The 22,595-nt window shown below is 40.0% G+C and overlaps 1 protein-coding gene and 1 long non-coding RNA gene across 2 annotated transcripts in view; one reads left to right on the top strand and one right to left on the bottom strand.

Annotated features, from left to right (window-relative positions):
* The window catches only part of LOC148594579 (uncharacterized), a 576,515-nt gene that overhangs the window by 223,040 nt on the left and 330,880 nt on the right, over window positions 1-22,595 (top strand). The window lies entirely within an intron of this gene.
* Window positions 11,003-21,456, bottom strand: PLSCR5 (phospholipid scramblase family member 5). The gene is made up of 8 exons (XM_088525581.1): window positions 21,396-21,456; window positions 20,617-20,768; window positions 15,972-16,014; window positions 14,671-14,891; window positions 13,468-13,629; window positions 12,303-12,464; window positions 11,351-11,429; window positions 11,003-11,263 (listed from the first exon to the last, which is right to left on the bottom strand). Exons 1-7 carry the CDS (start codon window positions 21,454-21,456, stop codon window positions 11,391-11,393), a joined length of 840 nt encoding a protein of 279 aa, XP_088381707.1. The 3' UTR covers window positions 11,003-11,263; window positions 11,351-11,390.

Raw genomic sequence — 22,595 nt, 5'->3', positions numbered from 1 at the left:
GGGCTAGGGTTTGGGTTAGGGAAGAGAGACAGCACAGAGTCCTAGGGACACTGCAGTGGGAATGGGCATGCCAAAAGAAATGTAGTGCCATATGCAGAGTGGTGCTGGTAGCATCTTTGCCCTTTAGGCAGCATTTAGGCCTGGTGCCCCGAAGCTCAGGGGCTAGGGTTAGGGCTAGGGTTAGGGTCAAGGAAGAGAGACAGCACAGAGTCCTAGGGACACTGCAGTGGGAATGGGCATGCCAGGGGAAATGTAGCAGGATATACAGAGTGGTTCTAGGGCCATCTTTTCTTTTTGGGCAGCACTAGCTCTGATGTCCCTATGCTTAGTGGTTCTGATTAGGGTTAGGACTAGGGTTAGGGAAGAGAGACAGCACAGAGACCTAAGGAGACTACAGTTGGAATGGGCATGCCAGGGGAAATGTAGCAGGATATGCAGAGTGGTTCTAGGACAATTTTTGCTTTTTGGGCAGCACCAAGCCTGATGAGCCTGTGCTTAGTGGCCCTGGTTAGGGTTAGGGCTAGGGTTAGGGAAGAGGGACAGCATAGAGTCCTAGGGAGACTGTGGTGGGAATGGGCATGCCAGGGGAAATGTAGCAAGATACACTGATTGGTTCTGGGACAATTTTTGCTTTTGGGGCAGCACTAGGCCTGATGTCCCTACGCTTAGTGGCTCTGGTTAGGGTTAGAGTTAGGGTTCAGGAAGAGAGACAGCACAGAGTCCTAGGGAGACTGCGGTTGGAATGGGCATGCTAGGGGAGATGTAGCAGGATATGCACAGTGGTTCTAGGGCCATCTTTGCTTTTTGGCCAGCACCAGGCCTGATGAGCCTGTGCTTAGTGGTCCTGGTTAGGGTTAGGGCTAGGGTTAGGGTTAAGGAAGAGAGACAACACAGAGTCCTAGGGACACTGCAGTGGGAATGGGCATGCCAAAGGAAATGTAGTGCCATATGCAGAGTGGTGCTGGTAGCATCTTTGCCCTTTAGGCAGCATTTAGACACGGTGCCCCAAAGCTTAGGGGCTAGGATTAGGGTCAAGGAAGAGAGACAGCACAGAGTCCTAGGGAGACTGCGGTTGGAATGGGCATGCCAGAGGAAATGTAGCAGGATATACAGAGTGGTTCTAGGGCCATCTTTTCTTTTTGGGCAGCACTAGCTCTGATGTCCCTATGCTTAGTGGTTCTGGTTAGGGTTAGGGCTAGGGTTAGGGCTAAGGAAGAGAGACAGCACAGAGTCCTAGGGAGACTGCAGTTGGAATGGGCATGCCAGGGAAAATGTAGCAAGATATGCAGAGTGGTTCTAGGACAATTTTTGCTTTTTGGGCAGCGCCAGGCCTGATGTCCCTATGCTTAGTGGCTCTGGTTAGGGTTAGGACTAGGGTTAGGGAAGAGAGACAGCACAGAGTCCTAGGGACACTGCAGTGGGAATGGGCATGCCAAAGGAAATGTAGTGCCATATGCAGAGTGGTGCTGGTAGCATCTTTGCCCTTTAGGCAGCATTTAGGCCTGGTGCGCCGAAGCTTAGGGGCTAGGGTTAGGGCTAGGATTAGGGTCAAAGCTAGGGTTAGGTCAAGGAAGAGAGACAGCACAGAGACCTAAGAAGACTACGGTTGGAATGGGCATGCCAGGGGAAATGTAGCAGGATATGCACAGTGGTTCTAGGGCCATCTTTGCTTTTTGGGCAGCACCAGGCCTGATGAGCCTGTGCTTAGTGGCCCTGGTTAGGGTTAGGGCTAGGGTTAGGGTTAAGGAAGAGAGACAGCACAGAGTCCTAGGGAGACTACATTTGGAATGGGCATGCCAGGGGAAATGTAGCAGGTTATGCAGAGTGGTTCTAGGCCCATCTTTGCTTTTTGGGCAGCACTAGGTCTGATGTCCCTATGCTTAGTGGCTCTGGTTAGGGAAGAGAGACAGCACAGAGACCTAAGGAGACTACAGTTGGAATGGCCATGCCAGGGGAAATGTAGCAGGATATACTGATTGCTTCTAGGACAATTTTTGCTTTTGGGGCAGCAGTAGGCCTGATGTCCCTATGCTTAGTGACTGGGGGTAGGGCTAGGGTTAGGGTTAAGGAAGAGAGACAACACAGAGTCCTAGGGACACTGCAGTGGGAATGGGCATGCCAAAGGAAATGTAGTGCCATATGCAGAGTGGTGCTGGTAACTTCTTTGCCCTTTAGGCAGCATTTAGGCCTGGTGCCCCGAAGCTCAGGGGCTAGGGTTAGGCCTAGGGTTAGGGTCAAGGAAGAGAGACAGCACAGAGTCCTAAGGAGAATGCAGTTGGAATGGGCATGCCAGGGGAAATGTAGCAGGATATGCAGAGTGGTTCTAGGGCAATATTTGCATTTTGGGTAGCACTAGGCCTGTTGAGCCCATGCTTAGTGGCTCTAGTTAGGGTTAGGGTTCAGGAAGAGAGACAGCACAGAGTCCTAGAGACACTGCACTGGGAATGGGCATTCCAAAGGAAATGTAGTGCCATATGCAGAGTGGTGCTGGTACCATCTTTGTCCTTTAGGCAACATTTAGGCCTGGTGCACCGAAGCTCAGGGGCTAGGGTTAGGGGTAAGCTTAAGGAAGAGAGACAGCACAGAGTCCTAAGGGGAGTGTCGTTTGAATGGGTATGCCAGGGAAATGTAGCAGGATATGCAGAGTGGTTCTAGGGCCATCTTTTCTTTTTGGGCAGCACTAGGCCTGATGTCCCTATGCTTAGTGGCTCTGGTTAAGGTTAAGGAAGAGAGACAGCACAGAGTCCTAGGGAGACTGCAGCAGCATTTTTTAGGAAGCCTGAATACATTTTCAGAAGCACTTTTTCAAGCACATTACAGAATGGCTAGTGATCAAGCATCTTTTTTGTTCCTGTTGTTCTATATCTCTAGGACCAGGAGCCACAAGATTTTTATGCCATTCAACATTAGCTTTCTCTAACTAAGTATTATTAAATATTTGCCATCAGAATTGTACATAGTTATTTCAGTCACTTTTCACCAAGGGCTTTAATGCCCTAATACAAAAGTTAACATTTCAATGAACTTTGAATGAAGACCTACAGTTTCAACACTTCACCATAATGTTGAAACCATAAATTTTTTGTTTTGTGTCATGCAAGTTAGGACAGTGCTATGTAAACAAAATATTAACAATAGACTTAATAAAACTATTTACAAAATTTGATTTCGAGGATAGAAAAGGAAAAGAGGCATATGACCTCTTCTAAGCAGGTATCTCCTTCAGGACAGGAACTGAAGGCTTCTTAATTGTTTACCTATGTGATTTAGAGTAAAAAGTTCACCATTCACTACACACATTTGTAGTGCTATATATATTAGTTCCATGCATATCCATACTGAACGATGAACTTAGCATCTCTGCATATTTTAATTAAAACATTTTTCCTTCTTAATCATCTTTGATCAATGATATCCATGAATTAGAACATAACAGAGCATTATAGCTTGAACAGCAATGCCTTACAAAACAGCGTCATCACCTAGTAGATACTTATTTTGTAATAAAAGTCCATGGTATTTTTTTTCTACTTGGTATGTACTTGTAAACACTCCATTAGTCTTAGCAGTTAGTTTTAAATGCTCACTTACTTGTGTGAGAAATATTTTATTCTCCCTATGTCCTCCCTCTGACTCCTGAACCTGTTCTTTTCATGGTGCTCTCTCTAGCTCCCGTCACCCAGGGGTTTTGGGATGACTCAGCATAGTCACAGCCTCTTCTTGAGCTCCACAGCCATTCCGCCTTTCATTACATCAGGGATGATGTTCTTAAGCAGGGCAGTGACAATTCAACTAAAACACTACGTACGCTGAAAGGCATCGCTTCTGGTACATAAAAGGAGACTGAGCAAAAGCAGGAAGTGAGACAAGTTATTTTACAACACTGCTCATCCAACAGGTTAATATAAAACCAAGTCACATACATGTTTATTCTTTTTTTCCTGATATAACCACTCCTTTTCCCTCCCCTTATTTTTTTTTGCTAACAAACTACAAACTGGCACATGTGTGGAATTTGCACACATCCACCCACTGGAAGAGATAAGTTTTTCTGTTGAAAATCAAGACAAAACATGCATGTCCCACTGGTTCCAACTACTGCATCTGAACACATACAATTTTACCTTAGGAAAACTTTTTGTTGTTGTTGTTAATTGCACACATATTGTTTTTAGGGGGTCGAACTTCCTAGCACGTTTAACATCAGCACACCTGCTTTTCTTTCTCTACATGAACAGAAGAAACCTTTGAGTCACACCCTATCTGTTTGCATAGCCACTCCTCTAGACAGCCCTGTCCCAAGCCTCACCTATATTCTTATGTTGAAATTCTCTAGTTATTTTATTATGAATCACTTGCTTTTATTCAGCAAAGCAGGAAGAAAATGGACCCACTCATTCTTTCCCAAAGAAAATACAATACCATTTCATGTTGTACACCTTTCAACAGGGGCAAATATCAAGGTGTATGGACTGAAGGGCATCATTAATGACAGGTGTCTTGCAGATCATTGAAAGGAAAAACATTGTTAGATGGTGCCATTATATACCAGGCCCTTGATATTCCTTTATCTGAAGAGATAAAAGCAGAGCTAAAATTGTCTTGACAGACAGAAGTTCATTGCTAAAATATTCATTTCAGTAAAAACCTGCCACTGAACTTCCAGTCTTTATTAGAGCTGTTACATTTTCAGGACACTGAAGTGATCCCACCATCATCATGGTAGTCTCAATTATTTTAAGTGGAAACATTTCAGAACTTGACATTTAAAAAGTCCCCTGAATCACAAAGAGCAAAGAGTTGCCTAATGCTAGGCTTATATCTGAGAGAAAATTACAGTGCCGGGCATGCTATTACTGCACTGGTGCTAAGCAATGACTGAAGGATAGAAAAGGCATCATTTGTGCCTCTCACCAAACTCCCATGTGCTCTGAGCCTTAATCTACAGTTAAGTGAAACTATAGGTAAAAAAAGAAGCTGCAAAAAAAGTTTAAAAAAAAAAAAAAAAAAAAAAAAAGATTTTTCATCTCAAACACACCCAAGGGTCTGCATAATACCAAAATATCACACAGCAAATGCAAACCAAAGGCAAATGAAAAATAAACTTTTTCAAATATAGTAATATTTCGGCAATGAAAACATTAAAAACAAAATTTAAAAAATCCCACCTAGCTCTACTTACATGACATGCAAAACATTTGAGTTTTCAGTTGGAATTCATAGGAATTCATGTATCCTGTCTAGTAGCAATGCCTGTTTTGGCCCGAGGCTGCACTTCATCACAGGTCTAGCACATGCCTAGGAAGGTAACACAGTCATTACATTACGCCCAAATTCCCCATCATTTTGCTATCAATCCACCAACACCACCTGTGGTCAAGGCTTACAAAGCAACAGTAGACACTGACTATGCCCAGAGGCATTTTCTAAGTGTGCTCATCCAAAGGAAAACAAACAAACAAAACACACACCACCACCTCCCTCTAGGGCCATTTCTAGTTAGAAAAAGTATTTTTAGATAGACTAGATGGAGTAGATGATCTCTAGAGGTCCCTTCCAACCCTAAGCATTCTATGATGGAATCTACCAGTGATTTTCTGCTGTTGCTGTCCTTGTTTTTAACTGCAAAATAATTTTAATGTAATAGAGTCCTTACCTAACATGGTTTGCATGAACTAAAAAGACCCTCAATTAACATCATTAAGTGGAAATACAAATGGATCCAAGTCCTGTTATAATGATTTCCTTTTTTTTTTTTTTTTTTTTTTTTTTTTTATAAATTCACCTGCTCTTCCTTGCCATTACCAGAATAAAAAGACTATTATGCTATTAAACTATGACTAGCCTATAGAAAGTTAGAAGAAGTCAGCTGATTAGAGACAATAGCATTTCCAAGTTGCCACCTTGTGGCTCTTTAACTTTTATTTCTATCCTCTATTTTTTTTTTTGTAATACCATTTGGTTTTCTTATGCACAAAGCATATTTTTTTCCAGTTTAGCAATATGTCATCCTTCCTTAGACAAACAATGTCCAGGGTCAATGAGAGCACTTACTTAAGAACTTTCCTCCCAATTACAATTTTATGCCAACAAGAGGAACTCTTGTTGACCTCTTTTATTACATAGTTATCTGAGAATTTAACCTGGGAGGGGCTGGGTTCCTGGGATACAAGAACACAGGCTCCGTTAGCGTTTTAGCCTTTCAATAAACAACTTGTCTTTCAAACATGCAGATTTGTTCTGCTTCAGAGACTAAAGAATAAGATATACACAGAACTGAATATGCAGGCAGGGCCTATGAAAGGTTGCCTCATTTATTGCTTACGAATGGTAATATTTAATGGAGGGAATAAAACCCAGCTGTGCCATGTAATTAAGTCTTTCACGACTAAGACAGACAAATCAGGCCTGTGTTGAGTGGCTTCATAGCTAACTCCCAGGACTCTGTAGCGGTAACACAAGCCATCATTAGAAAATGCACTATGCTCCTTTTTCAGCGATCAGCAGGATTTGAAGTTTTCTTTGTTCATTTGTCTTTTGGAGAGGATGTATTGAATAGTATGGTACATTAATACAGAGGTTTAATATTAAACCTGCAGCCTTCAAGAAGTTCTCCTGAGTACCAACACAGGTGAAGTCAGAAGTCCAATTTCAGATAGCAATGCTGTAATGACTACATTTATACTGCATTGTCAGAAAAGAATAAAAGTGAGAATAGGAATGAGAAATTTCTTTGTCATTTGTACAAAAATAGACCAGAGTGCAAGATATAACTGAATGAGGCTGAATTTTCAGTGGCCTTCTGAGACATATAACCAGGTGTCATCACCTGCAGGCCTCCTCCTTAGAGTGCCAAGAATTCTCCGTCATTCCAGATAAAGGAATAAATGGGCTATAGTGGTGGTGGGAGGCACAGTTCCTGTGCACAGTTGGGGATGTGTCTATCTGGCCTTTATTTTGTGAGCCTGGTCAGCGTGCTTTCAAAAGCACAGCACCTGAAACACATACACAAGGAAAACAGGCAATTGCATCTGCCCTGGGCTGTTCCCACCCCAAAGTCTCTTTAGCAAATCATTGTTACCTTAATTTCTGAAGAGCTGAAGCCACAAAAAGCTGACAAACCATCAACAAACCAGTGTCTCATGGCAATTGCTAACAGAGTGCTTCAATAACAATTTTGCATTTGAGGAAGGTCTTCCTGAGGGACTGTGCTTAGAAAAGCATTTAAGAACACAAAAAACTAACCAGATTTCCTTTCACATTTTCTTGGGTTAATTATTACTGAGTTTCCCCACTAATCCCCAAAATCCCTGTAGAAGCCATTTTTAAGGAAGGAAAAAAGTAAATTTAAATTCTAAAGATGATCTTTGAATTAAACATGTAGCATTCTAGCGAAGAACGTACCATCAGTGCAGCTAGGAGGGTCATTATGCCTTTGTCTAATGCTAAAACGAATAACCCAAATAGTTTAAGACAAGCTTTCCCCCCGCCCCCTTCCCTCAATGTGCACAAAAAAATCCTCTTGTGCCTCCCCCAGATTACTGGAAAACCATAACTCGTTGATTTTTGTGTTGCTATTCTCTCTCAAACTGGTTGGTCTTCCCAGAGGAGAAGGTGGAGCCAGTTACCTCCTTGGTACTGGTGTCACCTGGGCTTCTGTTGCTACTCGATGTTTCCTCCCTCTGCCCCAAGCACAGCAAGCTGGTGGAAGCAGGGTTGGGGTGATAGCACTTGGAGGCCAAGTTATTTTACCCTATACAGAAACCTTCCACATTTCTTGAGCCCACACCACAAAGCTGTTTCCTTTAGTTAGATCCTTCCTCCTTCATGGACTTTGGACACAGCACTTTGTTTCTGCAAGTAGAGAAGAGCCTGGCCTGGGGGCTCTCCTTCGCTGCCCATCAGTGTCCTCCTCAAACTGAGAGCTAGTCCTTTTCTGCTTGTGTAGACAGCAGAAGAGAAAAAACAGGAACAGCAAATAGGTTTGAGGAAAGTCAAAAGATCCCCAAGATAATGAGACAAAAAGCAGCAGCAGCAAAAAAAAAAAAAAAAAAAAATCTTTCTGTTAATAGCAGAAATCAGTTAGAGGTTAAAGGTGGGTTGATCTTTAATTGCCATCCTGAGAATTGCCATTCATAGGTCACAAGCTGTGAAGTGCTGCAATAACAAACAGTTGCTGCCATCTGCTGAACACAGAAATTATATACTACACAGTTCTACGGTCTGGCTAGTGATAAAGTGTGAAATCATTTGTTTTGCTGGATTTGTTAAAATCTCTCTCACCAGAGCAAACATTTATCTCTGGAAGATGTTCAGGGGAGTTTCCATTTTCTTCTCTTAAATATTACAGCTGTGTAAGTATGCGATTCTACTTTAGAGAATATCTGTTCCCCTCTGGAGGAATCCTGAACAACTCTGAAGAACCATTCCTAACCAGTGGAGGAACAGTGAAACATGCGTTTTCTAAAGAGGATAGAGAGCAGTTATGAAATACATTGCTATTAAGAAAGAGTTACCAGTTAGCTTACAGCTTTTAAAAGTGCTTGTTACATTTTCTTTAGTAACGGTGCCTGAGAACTTCATCTCCTCTCACATCCTCTTACTAGGATGGACAGCTGCCCTTGCATGGCCACTGTGGTTTAGATGTAGGAGCTTCCAGTGCAAAGCTGCTGGCAGTGGCACTAAAGGATGGAGATACTAAAGGATGACCAAAGTGAAGCAGGTGGCTCAGGAAGTTCTATCCAGCAAAAGCTGCAGCTGAGCCAGTGCTTTGTTTCATGCAGGAACTGAAGCATGTCCCTACATGTCCCCAAAGCTGTCACACTGGGTGCAGAGCAAAAAGAGCCTCGGGTCTTTTTGGTAGATAGGTAGGGGATAGGTAGATGGAGACATTCAAACATATTCACGCAAACAGGAAAAAGCAGTACTTGCTTTTTCTATTTTAAAGTTAACACAAAAAATAGCAAAGTCAGTAAGTGTAAGAAATATAATACTATCACCTGGTTACAATATATATAAAACATGTAAGTATATATTGCTTACCTACACAGCATATATGGGCACTTGTGGCTGAATTCAGCCCTGCTGGAAAATGAGACCCTGGTTTGCGTTAGTTTAAATAGAGGTGGACACACTTGCTTCAAAGCTGCTGCTAGCTTGCTAATGGTCACCCGAATCGTGGCTCTTGGGGAGGATGCTCATAGGCACAGCAGCCTGCTGCTCTCCTCGGGCACCTCCTTCCGTTCGTCAGACACTCAGACACGCACAGCTCAACAGTACCTGAAAAACATGGTTTTGCACCTAAAAAGATGCAAGATCATTGCTACAGTAACTTCTGCCTAGCATGGGTTCAGAGGGATAAATTAAAATAGCAGGTCTGGCTTATTGCTTAATCTGCATTAGAGTAAATCAGCATTGAGGGTCCTGATTTTAATGTGAAACCCGTTGAAAATAGCAAGCAGGATCTGCTGGCATGCGCATTCTGCAAATCTATAAATTTCCACAGGAGGGAGCTTCTTGCCCACGAAGCTCAGGGAATGCAGCGGGTGCTTTCTCCCAAGAAAGGTGCCAGTGTTTCCCTGCTGAGTTCACAACTGCTGCAGATTCTAGCCTGATTGTGCAGCTAAAAACTACAGCAAGAATTAGTAGTGAAATGGTTAACAGATAATGATGATTGTCAGAGCTTATTAAGCATAATCATTTTTGAGTCATATATGTAAATCTATATAAATACACAAGTGTGGTGTAAAATCTAAAGCATACAGTTTAAACCTATAAGCACTCCTGAGTTAATTTCGCTATGGGAATATAAGTTGCAACTTCCTGGCTTCACTGTGTTTGAATTCATATCCATGAACATTAATTTAGAATTAGTCTAAATATTTGTTGAGAATTAATCATCTGATAAATTTAGCTCTTTCATTTTTATGAATTATTCATCATCTCCTTTCCTTTCCGTTGATGTGCAAGTTATTTACAAGAAATCAATTACTAGTTCATGCTAAAATAAAATCCAGCAATCCAGGTGAGCTGTAAAATGCTCCCCTAGGAATCTGTATGGCAAACGTTTTTTTTTTTGTCTATTTATCATCAATATTTTATACTACTGTTTTTCTTCCTGAAGGACTGTACAGAGTTTTTAAAGAATATAAGGCATAAGAAAGTTCATACAGCAAATATTTTGCAAAGCTGTTCTCTATACTTACTTGTATAAGCATTTTAGCATGAAAGTTTGGGAACAGTTAAGTATTACCAAGTGTGACTGCTGGAGCAAAGAGCTATCTAAAAGAACCAAGCCAGGGGCTATTGTGAGTGCTCTTGGCAGTACCTGCATGGCTCTGACCTATAGGCACAGCTCTGTGTTTCGGTTCTGCTATCTCAAGTACAAAATCTTCATCTCCACAGCCCCATCGTGAGAAGAAAAAAAAAAAAAAAGTTTCCCAAAAGAGGAGAATGATTCTGTGTCTAAAAGCAGTTTGCTCCAGGTTGGCCTCAGGCAAGGCTGAAAGAAAAGTTAATAATCTCGAGATATTATGACGATGAAAAGAAAGCATTTTGTGTCTCTTCCCAGGGGATGGGACCAAGCATTCCCAGCACAGCACACTGCAACAGAGATTCCTGTGTAACCGGCATATAGGCCTATTTGCCTGCCTTTAACATAAGCAGTGGGAGTCCACATTTTCTGAATACAACTTAGTTCAAGTCTAGCACTGCAAGCCTTATTTTTAACAGTCTCATTGAATAAGCCTTTGCCATAAAATTAAATTACTAGTGAATCTCTCTTCCCCTCTTACAACTCCCTAAATAGATACCATATTTAACTTCCCATTGGGTGATGTCTTTATATTTGTTACTATCAAATTCAGTTTGTTACTATTAATTAACAAATCAGAAAATGACTTCTAAAATTATGAAAACGCCAAAGCAAAACTCCCAGAACACACCCTCAACGTGGTTAATAACTGGTACCAGGACTTGCAGAACATCAAAGGGCTCTCTAAACAGACTTTCATCAGAGATGCTGCAAGCCTTAGTCTAATCTTTCATGATTTCCCATGCAGAAACATCAAAAGAGGGAGAACAGCACTGTTCCAAAGCAACAGTGCTCTGTATGAAAAGTGTACATTCAGCTACAATGTACATAAGTGCGATATTGTTATTTACACGAGACATTTTAATAAGCATCATCAGTATTTCCTTTTCTTTTCCAACAGACAGCGTGGATCTGTGGAGTTCAAAATCACATCCAAAGCTCAGGGGACTTCTGGAAGAAAATGAAAAAGAATTAGAAAGTATCTAATGTATAAGTCTTCAAAGCAAGAAGATCAATTTATGTTCTTTTTTTACTTACTGAAACATATTCTGCATATTTTATTGTTTCTCTCCTCTTGTTATAATCCATCCAAAGAATTTTCAAAGAACATTAAGTCCTACGAAAAAACAAATTGAATGGTAAGGAAGGTGTGAAAAATGCAACAGTTATTATCAAAAGCAGTGCTTGTAGGCTTTTGTTACAAAAGTAATTACTCAGTCATTTTCTATTACTCTGCCACTGAGCAACAAGAGGTTTGCAGGAGGTAATCTGAAAACCTCAAGTGTCAAGAGAACTACATTTCTAACATAATAAACTAAAGTGTATATATTGGGGATGTCTTAAAGCAAACGATTCCCACTGTATAATCTAAACAGTTTCATTTTCTTCTATATTCCCTGATCTAAGTAGTCCAGATGATTTTAGTACCATTGTACATTAATATTAATGTGTTAAATGAGAGCAAAAGACAGACATACATGTTGAGAAAACAAATTTAAACATGGCAGAAAAATATCAATTCACAATTTTTAAAATTGTGCATCCCAGCTCCACTACTCTGAAGTATTCTCCCTTTCCTATAGAATTATGATCCCAGATACAGCAGTAAATTTAAAGAGAGCTGAGTCCCAGAACTGGAGACCTGCACTGACTTATTTTAAATTATCACTCGTGAAAGCTTAACTATTGAGTTTTGCTTCATACACCCATTCAGCCACAACAGGTAAAATGCCAGGGATTGTGATAGATCTGCTGTAATAAGCTGCATGTAAAATACTATTTAAATAGACAGCCAAAATAATAACATTATTAGGAACTTAGAGGTGCCAAACAAAGAAAATAAAGCAGCTATGAAAATTGTAAGTTTTTCATCTGACTTATCTTTTAGGTACTGGGTTTGACTTTCTCTGCAGAATCACAATTGTCAAGAGGACTTTGATCTCAGTGTGCTCAGTTCTGTATGGGCTTACTCTTAATTTTGCATACTTACAATAAGGAAGCAAGCACCAATCATTACTGCCTTGATTCTCACATCAAGATCTACTGGGACCTGGATCCCAAAGTTGGCAGTGTTGGTAAATACATTGTTTACAAATCCAGACCAGTACTTGGAAATTTTGCCAATTGTTGTCATTTCATTGAGAGCTTTTACCTGCAGAAACGGGGAAAAAAAGGAATAAGCCCAATGTAAATAAATCAAGTATACACTGATTATAGTATCTCACCACAATTAACTATTCAACCTGGCATGCAGAATATGCTATAGTGGTCAGGATAGTTCTTTATTCTTAGTTCTTATATGCTATATAATGGTGCATTTACCAATAGAATGTTGCACAAGAAAGGTTCTACAAATTTTGAAGTGTCCTTTTCTTTTAGAATTGACTTTAAAAGTAGGGGAAAGCCATTGTGAAAGTTTATGATATTTTTCCTAAATTATTTTCTTTTGATTGTTCTTCGGACATGCTCCGAGTCACTCTGGTACCTTTTCTGTGGCTCACAATTCCTCCTGACTGATGTAGCAGGCTCCATGCTTTTGATGGTATGCTGAAGCCTGGGACAGCATCCACTGAAGCGCCTTGATCTGCTTAAGGAGGAGCTTACCACAGAAGCTCTTTTGTGATTAGCTTAGACAAAACGCTTTGTTCATGTGAGAAAATCCGACCCATAATTTCTTTTAACTTCTCCATTTTCCCTGTTGTCTCCCAACTATCTCAATGGCTTCCCAGATTTACTATTCCCCCGAGGAATGATGTTAAATGGATGCAGACATGCTGGACAGTAATATCGTTCTTTGTCCTCAGTCCCAAGAGCAAAGAGGGCAGCGAATTAAATGCCAGTCTTCAAAGGATTGTGAATTAGATACTAGCAGCTGCACATGGGTGAAAAACTGAGTCAACCAAAATCAACTCATGGACTGCAGGAGGACCAGGACTTCATCTAGGGATATGTTTTCTTCTTGGAGGTAATCTTCATTCCTATTCGGAAAATATCTGTAGGCATCCAAGTCTAGAAGCCAGGGACTGATGTACACCATTGTCATTCCATTCCCAAATCATAATTGTATTAGTTTACATAGTATTTTCAATGACAGGGTGTGACATTTATTCAGAGCAGCAAAACTTTAAAAATTGTAACACTTACAAGAAACATACCTCAAAGTCAACATCTTCAAAACAGCCACAAGTTGCATATGGGCCAATTATTTTTAATACATCTTCTTTGCTTTCATTCTGTATAGTAAATTTAGGCAAAAAGGGGTCCCAGTTCTGAACAACATATCCAGCTATTGTGCCTGGTGGGGACTGAACTTCTAACTATCAAACAAAATAAAACCAAATCTTAAAAACCAATTATATATATGATATATGAAAGTCCATAGTTTTATATAATTGCAAAGTATCTCTACTGAGTATAATTACATACAATTTTACTGAACCATGAAATGGTATTAAAAAGCCTCTAAAATGGTATTTTCAAATATACTAAACAATCATAAGCTCAAAAACTGTACCAGAAGTTAACATCTTACATATGATGTAAGATTTGAGAAAAAGTCATAAACTGAAATTTTGAAATTGTAATCAGAAAATATCTTACAGAATTTTTATACAGTTCTTTGGCTATTCAAGGATCTTTCTTCTAAAAAAATCTTAACGTAATACTGAGAAAGTAGGGAGATGACTATAATACACCTCCCTAAAATAAGAAAAATACGAGTGAAGGAGGGTCAAAAAATAAGGAGAAATTTTCTAAAGGATCCATGTTTTTCCACAAAAGCAGTGTGATTCTGAGTTCCGCAATTTCCTACAGCCATACAGCCTTACAGAGGGGCACACTGATGACTGATGCAGTGGTTACTTCTTGGTAACATCCACACGTATTAATGGTCTCCATTAATTTTCCATTTGTCACATCCTTTGGCATTACAGTGTGCGGTTTGCATTTGCAGATGATAGTGCAAGTAGTGTTTTAGGGTGTTACTTAACTGTTCAGATGGAAACCCATCTCATCAGTTTGAGGCTTTGAGGATGGCAGGAGAGCAAAAGCCAAGGAAAGACGGAGGAGACACCCAAGGAACATCACTTATCCGTAACTGCTTCTAAATGAAGGCCTATTTGTAAGAGCATTTTTTTGAGAAGAAATGAAAGAAAACAGCCTGGTAGTCAATACACTATCTTGATTTTTCTTCTAATTGTAATATCACTTTGCAAAGAAATCAGAACGACAACTACCCTTCACAGGGCTCACCAGCCTGGCAAATGGGCATGAAAATTCCTCCCTGACAGAGGTAATGTGAGGCTTCATTAATGCTGTGTGCATTACTGATGGACCAAAGGCAATTAGGATTTGCTCACCTCTTGCAGGAAGCATGGGAACCAGCAGCTGTTGCATCTCAAGGGTCTATTCACAGTAATCACTTCTCGGCCTGCGTTGTCAGCAATCCTTATGGTGAAAGATCTTATAGGTGAGCAGAAGTTACGATCAAAGCAAACATTTTCTTCCACTGCGAAGTAAACTCTTTGTCCTAAATGGTTTTTTATTTCATACTTGCTGCAGGTCTCTGTGCCAAGTAAAGCTATTAAAGTAAAATAAGTATTCTATTACCTTAGTAGAGTATTAGCCTTCACCAAGACCCATCAAATTAAGCTTTGGATGCTAGTTTATAGCATCACCCTCTCTAACATGAACTGTAAAAATATCTATGGAATTAACTGTTTAAAAATATTTTGAAATGATGACATCAAAAAATACAATAATAATGACATAATGACTCATATCTAATTTCAGATTTTTTTTTTTTTTTTAAGGAAGGCTTAAGGAAGGCTTAGTTCAAAGACAGGTATAAGTTGAAACATAGGAAGTTCCATCTCCATATGAGGAAGATCATCTTTTTTGTGAGGGTGACAGAGCTCCGGAACAGGCTGTGGAGTCTCCTTCTCTGCAGATCTTCCAAACCCACCTGGATGTCACCCTGTGCCACGTGCTCTAGGTGACCCTGCGTGTGCAGTGGGGTTGAACTAGATGATCTCTAGAAGTTCCTTCCAACCTCAACCATTCTGTGATATCCCAAGTTTTGGTCTGTACTTTTTATTTTTACATACACTATGAAGAGTAATGACATGAAGCTATTCCACTTCAGTGACAAAACTTTGTCTCAGAGGGGAGACCAAAAATCAGGCCTAAAACATTCTGAATGAGTGTTTTTTTGGTTTTTTTTTTGTTGTTGTTGTTGTTGTTTTGTTTTTTTTTCAGAAATTTTGAGGAAGCACAAAAGTACAATTTACTGTGCTCTACTTTATATCTTAGGACATTCAATTCTTTACTGTTAAGAATTCTTTATTCAATTCTTTATTGTTAAGAACAATAACCATCTTCCCAATTTATGGAAAAAGTTAAACTTGAATATCTTTGAGGGGGAGCTGGTTGCAGGAAAGGTTTTAGGGTGGGAGTAACTGCTTACCACAGCCTCTCCTGCCTTGCTGATACACTGCAGAACAGACATAAACTAAATGCACTTTCCCCATTCTAACAACACGCCTGATGCAAGTGAGCAAGTGCAGTTGCAATGACTTCAGTGAGCCAGAGGCAAGACTTAAAATTGCTGGATTTATCACCGAGTCAGCATAGCTAAAGAGCAATGAGAATCACACTGTACCTTCAAGAAGCTCCACTTGCTGATGAATAATAATCCGGTCCAGCTGTTCAACAAAAAAAAGTAAAAAAAAAAAAATCAAGATGATGGATATTGAAACTATCTGGGGCCATCAGAGTTATCACCTGACCCTATATTGCTCCCCTCACTTGCAATAGGATTTCTTTCTTTACAGAAGTGCATGAACTGGGTGGTCTGGAGAGATCTGAGGTCACAATTTGGACATCTCCCCAAAATGATGGCTGAAGCATGTGACCTTAGGTGCTGTGGTCATGTAACTTACTTCTGCACACGAGGAAAATGATCTTCACTAGGGGAATTAGGAGGCCAACCACAATGGAAGAAATGTATGAGAAGGACAACTTTTTCTTTCCCCCTCCTCCCTACATGCTTTGACAAAGGCTGAGCACAGTTCCTACTTGCCATACCTCCAAGCTAAGGGCAAGTATTGAGCATTAAGACAGTGCAAGAACAATGCAAGTTTGGGCTGAAGCTCAAAATCTATCCCAGCCACCTCTCCAAAGTGCAGAAGCAGACAAGGGTCAGGTTATAGACCAGGAGGCTACACAGCCACAAGATAAACACTTTTGATGTAAAGCTCTGATTCCCATTCCCAGGATTCTGCACTAAACCCGCAAGCCAGAAAATCAGTAGTCACTACGGGGCACCAAAATGAGCCAAACAACAGTTCCCTAGAGAACCCCACAGCTTACTGAAACCATCCCTGTTTGTGAGGTGATTACAAATTTCGGGCAAAAACGGTTGGCCATGATAACCAGTTTCTCTGCAATTATTGTCTTGCAAACATTATTCTGTTCTAGAAAGCAGTTATTAATATTATAAAAGCATAGGGACTTAATTCCAATCTAACTTTCAGTGTTATGTGACTTTGTGTGGTTTATGTGCCAATTTAGGGCCTGCTAATTTCTTTTCCTTAAATTCCTGATGGGCATCAAACATTTGGCACAGGATTTTGCCATTAGTCACAGCTGAAAACAGAAAACACACAATGACCTTCTGAGAGTGGCCTGCCACAACTCAACAGTACTCATGTATTTTACAATTGATAACTCTTGCCTAGTACATAGTCAAACCATTGCAGTCATTTGTCCTCCCCGGCAGCTAGTCCAGGCTGCAAAGAAAAGCTGGTAGAAGGAACTTCCTTAGCCTTTTCATTTTTGCTTGAAAAGTGCATGCAAGCAGTGTAAAGGGGAAGAAAAAAAAAGTTGAAAATGTTCTCCCAAGAATCTCTACTGTTTGTTGTTTGAATTTCAAAAGGGTCAAAAATTCTTGGAGCTCATGGGAAGCTAGTATAGAACTCTGAAAACAAAACAAACATCTCAATGGCAGAGTAAGCAGGTTAAAGCTGCTACAGCTACTTTAATATTGATTTGCCCAATGTAGATTTTCCCCCATAAGAGAGAAAATAGAAATGAGCATGTGCTGTCAAAAGCTTAGAGTGATTTTTGGTCTATTAGTTTATTGTGTGCTATGCACACAATGACAAGTTTAGACAGTCTGCCAAGTGTGGTACCACTTCTTAGGCTTGCCTGCTTGTTCACTGGAGTCTGTGATGAAGGCTATTCTGATGCAGCTTTGTCTAGGGCAACTGGGGATTAAGGGAATTTCTCAGTCACATTTCAAAGCACCCTAAAATCCTATGATTTAGAAGATTTGGTGAGTCCCCTTGACCTCAGCTGTGTGTTAAAATTCCTTATACACAGCTAACTGTTCATTTTTGCAGACATTACATCTGCTCAATCTAACAGCCTAAACTAAGAAGTTTCTGGTAGAACTGTGTAAGCCTAGATGGCAGCAAACACACTGATGGACTACTTGGAAGATACTTCCCTGAGATCTCTCAGCAAGTTCCTTTGAGTTTCATGACAGACACTGTACAGTTGCTAGAACTGCAATGTGGAAGATAATGATTTAGGGAAAATCTGTCTTGCAGAAAATTGTTTAAAAAGCAGCCCTTTTGCAATGATTATAGAAAGCAAGGTATCAGTTTACCAGGGTAGGAACAGTTTATCACTAATCTCCGATGCACCTCAGACAGAAGAGCGAATTGCTCCTCAGCCTCTTCCAATGGCTGCAGGTATGAAATAATGCTGTCTGGCCTTAGAGTACAGGGCAGAGATTTTCCTTACCTGTCATCCAGTACTATATGATGCGTCCTTGAGTTCCTGTTTAGGATAAGGCCATAGGGATCTCAGAGTTTCACTAAGTTCCTGCTTTCAGAGGCAAACAGGGTTTTAATTAAGAAATGTATTCCACTTTCCCTAATAAATCTATCCAGTTATCTTTATCACTCTTGCAGGAGGTAATCCTGGAACTTCATTTCTATTTGTCACCCTATATCTATTCACAGCCACTATCTACCTATTCTTTGTTCTCTTAAGATCATTTTATGAATTAAATGTTTTTCTTCCCCCACTTCGGGTTTTTTACTCTGCTGGGGTGAGAGCCATCACAGTTCCCGCTCTGATATTGTTTTGCTAGCATAAGGACGAAATGTTCACATTCTTGTTTCAAAGCAGGATCTCCGTTCTCCAAGACATTCCCATAGCACTTCTCCGTGGCTGTTTCAGTACAAACCCCTCTTTCTCAAACTTGCATGTGAGCAGAAGGATGTGTGGTATTCTGATTTTCCCTGTGGCAAAACAACATTCCTAATTCTGCTAGAAAGACCTTGCATTTTTTGAATTTCTTCATTACTTGAAAATCTCTTACCACATTAGGGTAAAGGCAAAGTTTTCATCCCTGTAGCGGTAGACTCTGTGTTCATTCTGCAGGCAGATCTCTCGCTTTCAGACAGATCTCTGCTCTGATACAATTTAGTCTGTATTACTTGTATTTATCCACCCAGCAAGTAATTCTAGTACTACACACTGAAACATTCTGCAATGCACAGGAACTCTAGCTGTGCGTATACGTAAAATGCCAAGGGGAAGGGAAGCCTCTAAATATATCTAAATACCAGAAAGTGGAAAGCAGCACTACGCTGGACAAATAATAGCAAAGTAGAAAAGCAGAAAACAAAGAGATGAGGCTTCCTTAGCACTCCTCAATTGCTTTCACGCATTCAGATATATGAGTTTTGCATGGGAGTATCATACGGGTTAAATGCTTCTGAACAAACAATGAAAATCCTTAATAGAAAACTTGCAATTAATTGTTCCCCGACAAACAAGGTTGTGCCAGAAGGCTAGGGTGACAACTGCAAATATGCTCTCTATGCTTTTCAGACTGCAGAGTAAACTGAGGCTAACGAGAGAGCATGGTTGGGGGAGACCATGAGGATTATAGCAGCACAGACAGTGTAACTATCATGTTGAGAATAAGCAGGAATTTAGTTCTAGTTGTGTTTCTCAATGATTTTCTCCTTTGCCTTTATGCCACATGTAAAGCTTCTATAAAACAGAATAATAGAATTTGCTTGCCCACACTGTATGGATAAATTTGAGGTGTAATTCATGTCTGTATAGGAGACTGAATATGTAACCTGGCAGTATTCACTACTGAAATCACTTTTAGACTGAAAAATGTAGCTCCCACAGTCCATGAACAAATGCTCAGATAATTGATAACACATATCATTTTGGGCACAGGCACAATGTAATGAACATCCATCCTAACTCTACACGGAAGACAGTTTCTGAATAGTCTCCCAGTTCCACTAGCTAAGTATCTTCAGTTGCAAATATATAATAGATCCAATTCCTGTTTCTGTTAAAAAAATAAAAACTGCCGAAGTCTATATGTAAAATACAAACGTTAACCGAAATAAACATCTACTCTCCATCACACGCAAACACAGAAACCTGACACATCAGAATGACAACCACCTGACTGCACTGCAGTTCTGCCTCTTGCTTAAACCTGAGTGTAGGAAGTTATTACTGAGTGTATGAAGAGTGAGGTAACAGTCATATGGGAAATACAACCAAGAGTTGCTATCTAAGTAGCAGCGGTATCCTCTTCAAGGTAAAAAAAAAGAAAAAAAAATTGGGGAGATAGGAAGCTGTTGTGGAATAGAAGAGCTGCAGCTGTTGGAGCTGCAGTCTATGGCCAAGGCAGACTTGCAATCTGTGCTCTAGGAGCTCCGATGGACAGCTGCGTATTCAGTAAAAGAGTTGAGAAGACTTTTTTATTGCCTTTTCCTCCTCTGTGTGTGAGTTTGCCCCCAAGGACCTCTCTAACCTAGGGAGTATTCACATTGCAGTTAAAAGGAATTTGCCCAAAAGACCTTCACGTGCCTCAGTGTGGGTTATTAGGAGGTGATACCTTCAGCAGACTGTTTTAATCTTTTTGAGATCAATGACAGTTTAATAATGATTTCCCTGAGAAATAGCTTGTGAGGAACCAGGTTGATGATGAGTGGGGTACTAGTATGATCTCAAACAAGATCTTTCTGAGCATGCGGAGCTGTATGCACAGCAAACAGATTCCTATAAAGCAGCAATGAAGTAGGGATTAGTCTGCTCTATGTTCCTTATTTCAGAGTAGTATAAAATGCTTAAAACTACTCTCTCCATCCCCACCTATACCATCTGAAGAAAAATAATCCAAGTAACTCCCAGCCCCAAACTGTCAAAGAAATCTGAAAATAGACAAAATAATTCTAACATTTAGAAAGGTTCAGGACCTGTCTCAGGTACTCCAGACCAGGTGGCAGGTTATAAGAGTGCGATGTTTGCTTCCAAGCACTTGTTGGTTCAACACACTGGTTCTGTTCAGGTAGATCAGCAGAACCAGGGAGATAATCCTTAAAGATTGGGTTTATTTGTCCTTGAGGTTCTATGGAAAGAGGAAAACAAAATAGAAATGAAGAGAGGCAAACAGCAGCTAAATGTTTACATCAAAACTGAAGAAACAGTGTCACATTCTAGGTGCAACTATTAGCAATTTATTTCAGATCAGGAGTGAGGCTCTGAAGTAGATCTTCCAGGAGTCCCATAGTTACTTTTGCTTGCTTTGTCAACAATCTGAGCGTTCAAACTGTGTTCCTATTCCATGAAGCTAAATAAGGCAGACATGGCCTTGAATTGCACGTAACAGCTAGTGAGCATTTGGTCAGTGTGACAGGACTAGAGCTAGACTGAGGTCAGTACTGTTTGTTAGAGGCACTTGTGCGCCTACATTGGTTCACATGCTTAACCATTTGATTCTCAACAAACTCGTACTGATTTTAACATCTTTCTACTACATTCAATGCACTAGCTGTAAAGGAACAAGAAAAAGCAAGTTGAAGCTCTCTGCAGATGTAATAAGTCCTGCTATTAAACTGAGCCCCTGTGCTCAGACAGCAAAGGGTTCCTGAAACAGATTATTTATCTATTTATTGTCTCTTTTGTGACAATACTTAGGCATGATGGGGCTGAATGTTCAGAAGGAATTTTGGCAGTAAGCCTGAAGTTCTCTTGCTGTTGTGGTGGGTATAAATGAGATCCCCTAGCATTATATGAACTCGCTGTGGCTGATTCATCGTTTAATCATATTTTGATCTTAATTTATCTTTGCAGCCACTGATTTCTTTCAAAGTCTGAGACCACAGGAAGAAGTAACACCTTTGAATTTGTATCTGGCTTTTAAAAATGTATAACTGGGTAATAAATATTTTATATGCTCTTCTGCATCATTTTACCTCACAGGGTTCTGTTACTGCCATAACTCTTGTTGTAACATGAAGTGCCATAAGTTCCATTGGCCAAATTCTAGTGTTACTCTTTTATAATGATAAAGAGAAAAGACAACAAATTGCAGTTCTACCTGTCAAATTTAAGCTATACCAAAATCAAACAACAAATACATTAAATATTGCTGAAAATCTGAGCTACACAGAGGCTTTATTTTTAATTGTGAATGCTTCCTGTTTCATTTACAATACAGAAACATTTAAAAGTTACTGTATGAGACAGTGAGCACTATCTAATTGTAAAGTTACTAGTTCCTGACAGAAGAATTCTAGCCTAGGTTCATTCTAGCCTAGGTCCCTTCATTATAAAAATTATGTTACACAAGATTTAGTTACTGCTGCTAACTACTACACATTAAGAATATACATAACCAGATCTCCTTTACAGTGGCTGCAAAGGTGTGCAAAATCTCCCTCCCAAGAGAAAAATGCATACTCCAAGGGCGCATCAGTGCTCTAACATCTACTTACTTCTGTGTAACTTTCTGTGCTGCAAAGACAGAATGTCATAAGTTCGGCAGGGGAAAGAGGCACAAAACATTTGGCAAATGTAAATTTGGCAAATAAGACACTGCCGAAACTCCCTGGGCCACCATTTGAAGCGCTATGACTCTGTGGAGTTGCATTCGTGTTAAGGCAAGATAGGCTTAGGGTTTTCTTCCTCATTTTAGTATTTGATAGTATGAAAAAAAAAAAAAAAAAAAAAAAAAAAAGGAGAGAGTTTAGGAAACTTTGAAATTAACATACTATGATGTTTACTTTTAGTCCTAACAACCCAGCTGGCTGCACCTAAAGAGAATACATGACTAGAATGAATCCAAAATGGACTAATCTGATTCAATTCCATAATTCTTCAGAGATTACTATTTGATACATGTTCATCAGTACTCTGATCAGTGTTGAAAGTGAAAAGCATTTGCTCATATGGA

This window comes from Tinamus guttatus, unplaced genomic scaffold, assembly GCF_059628265.1.
Source record: "Tinamus guttatus ecotype Peru unplaced genomic scaffold, ASM5962826v1 Tinamus_guttatus_pri_ptg000227l, whole genome shotgun sequence".
NCBI classification, from domain to species: domain Eukaryota; kingdom Metazoa; phylum Chordata; class Aves; order Tinamiformes; family Tinamidae; genus Tinamus; species Tinamus guttatus.
This window is presented reverse-complemented; position numbering and strand designations above follow the sequence as displayed.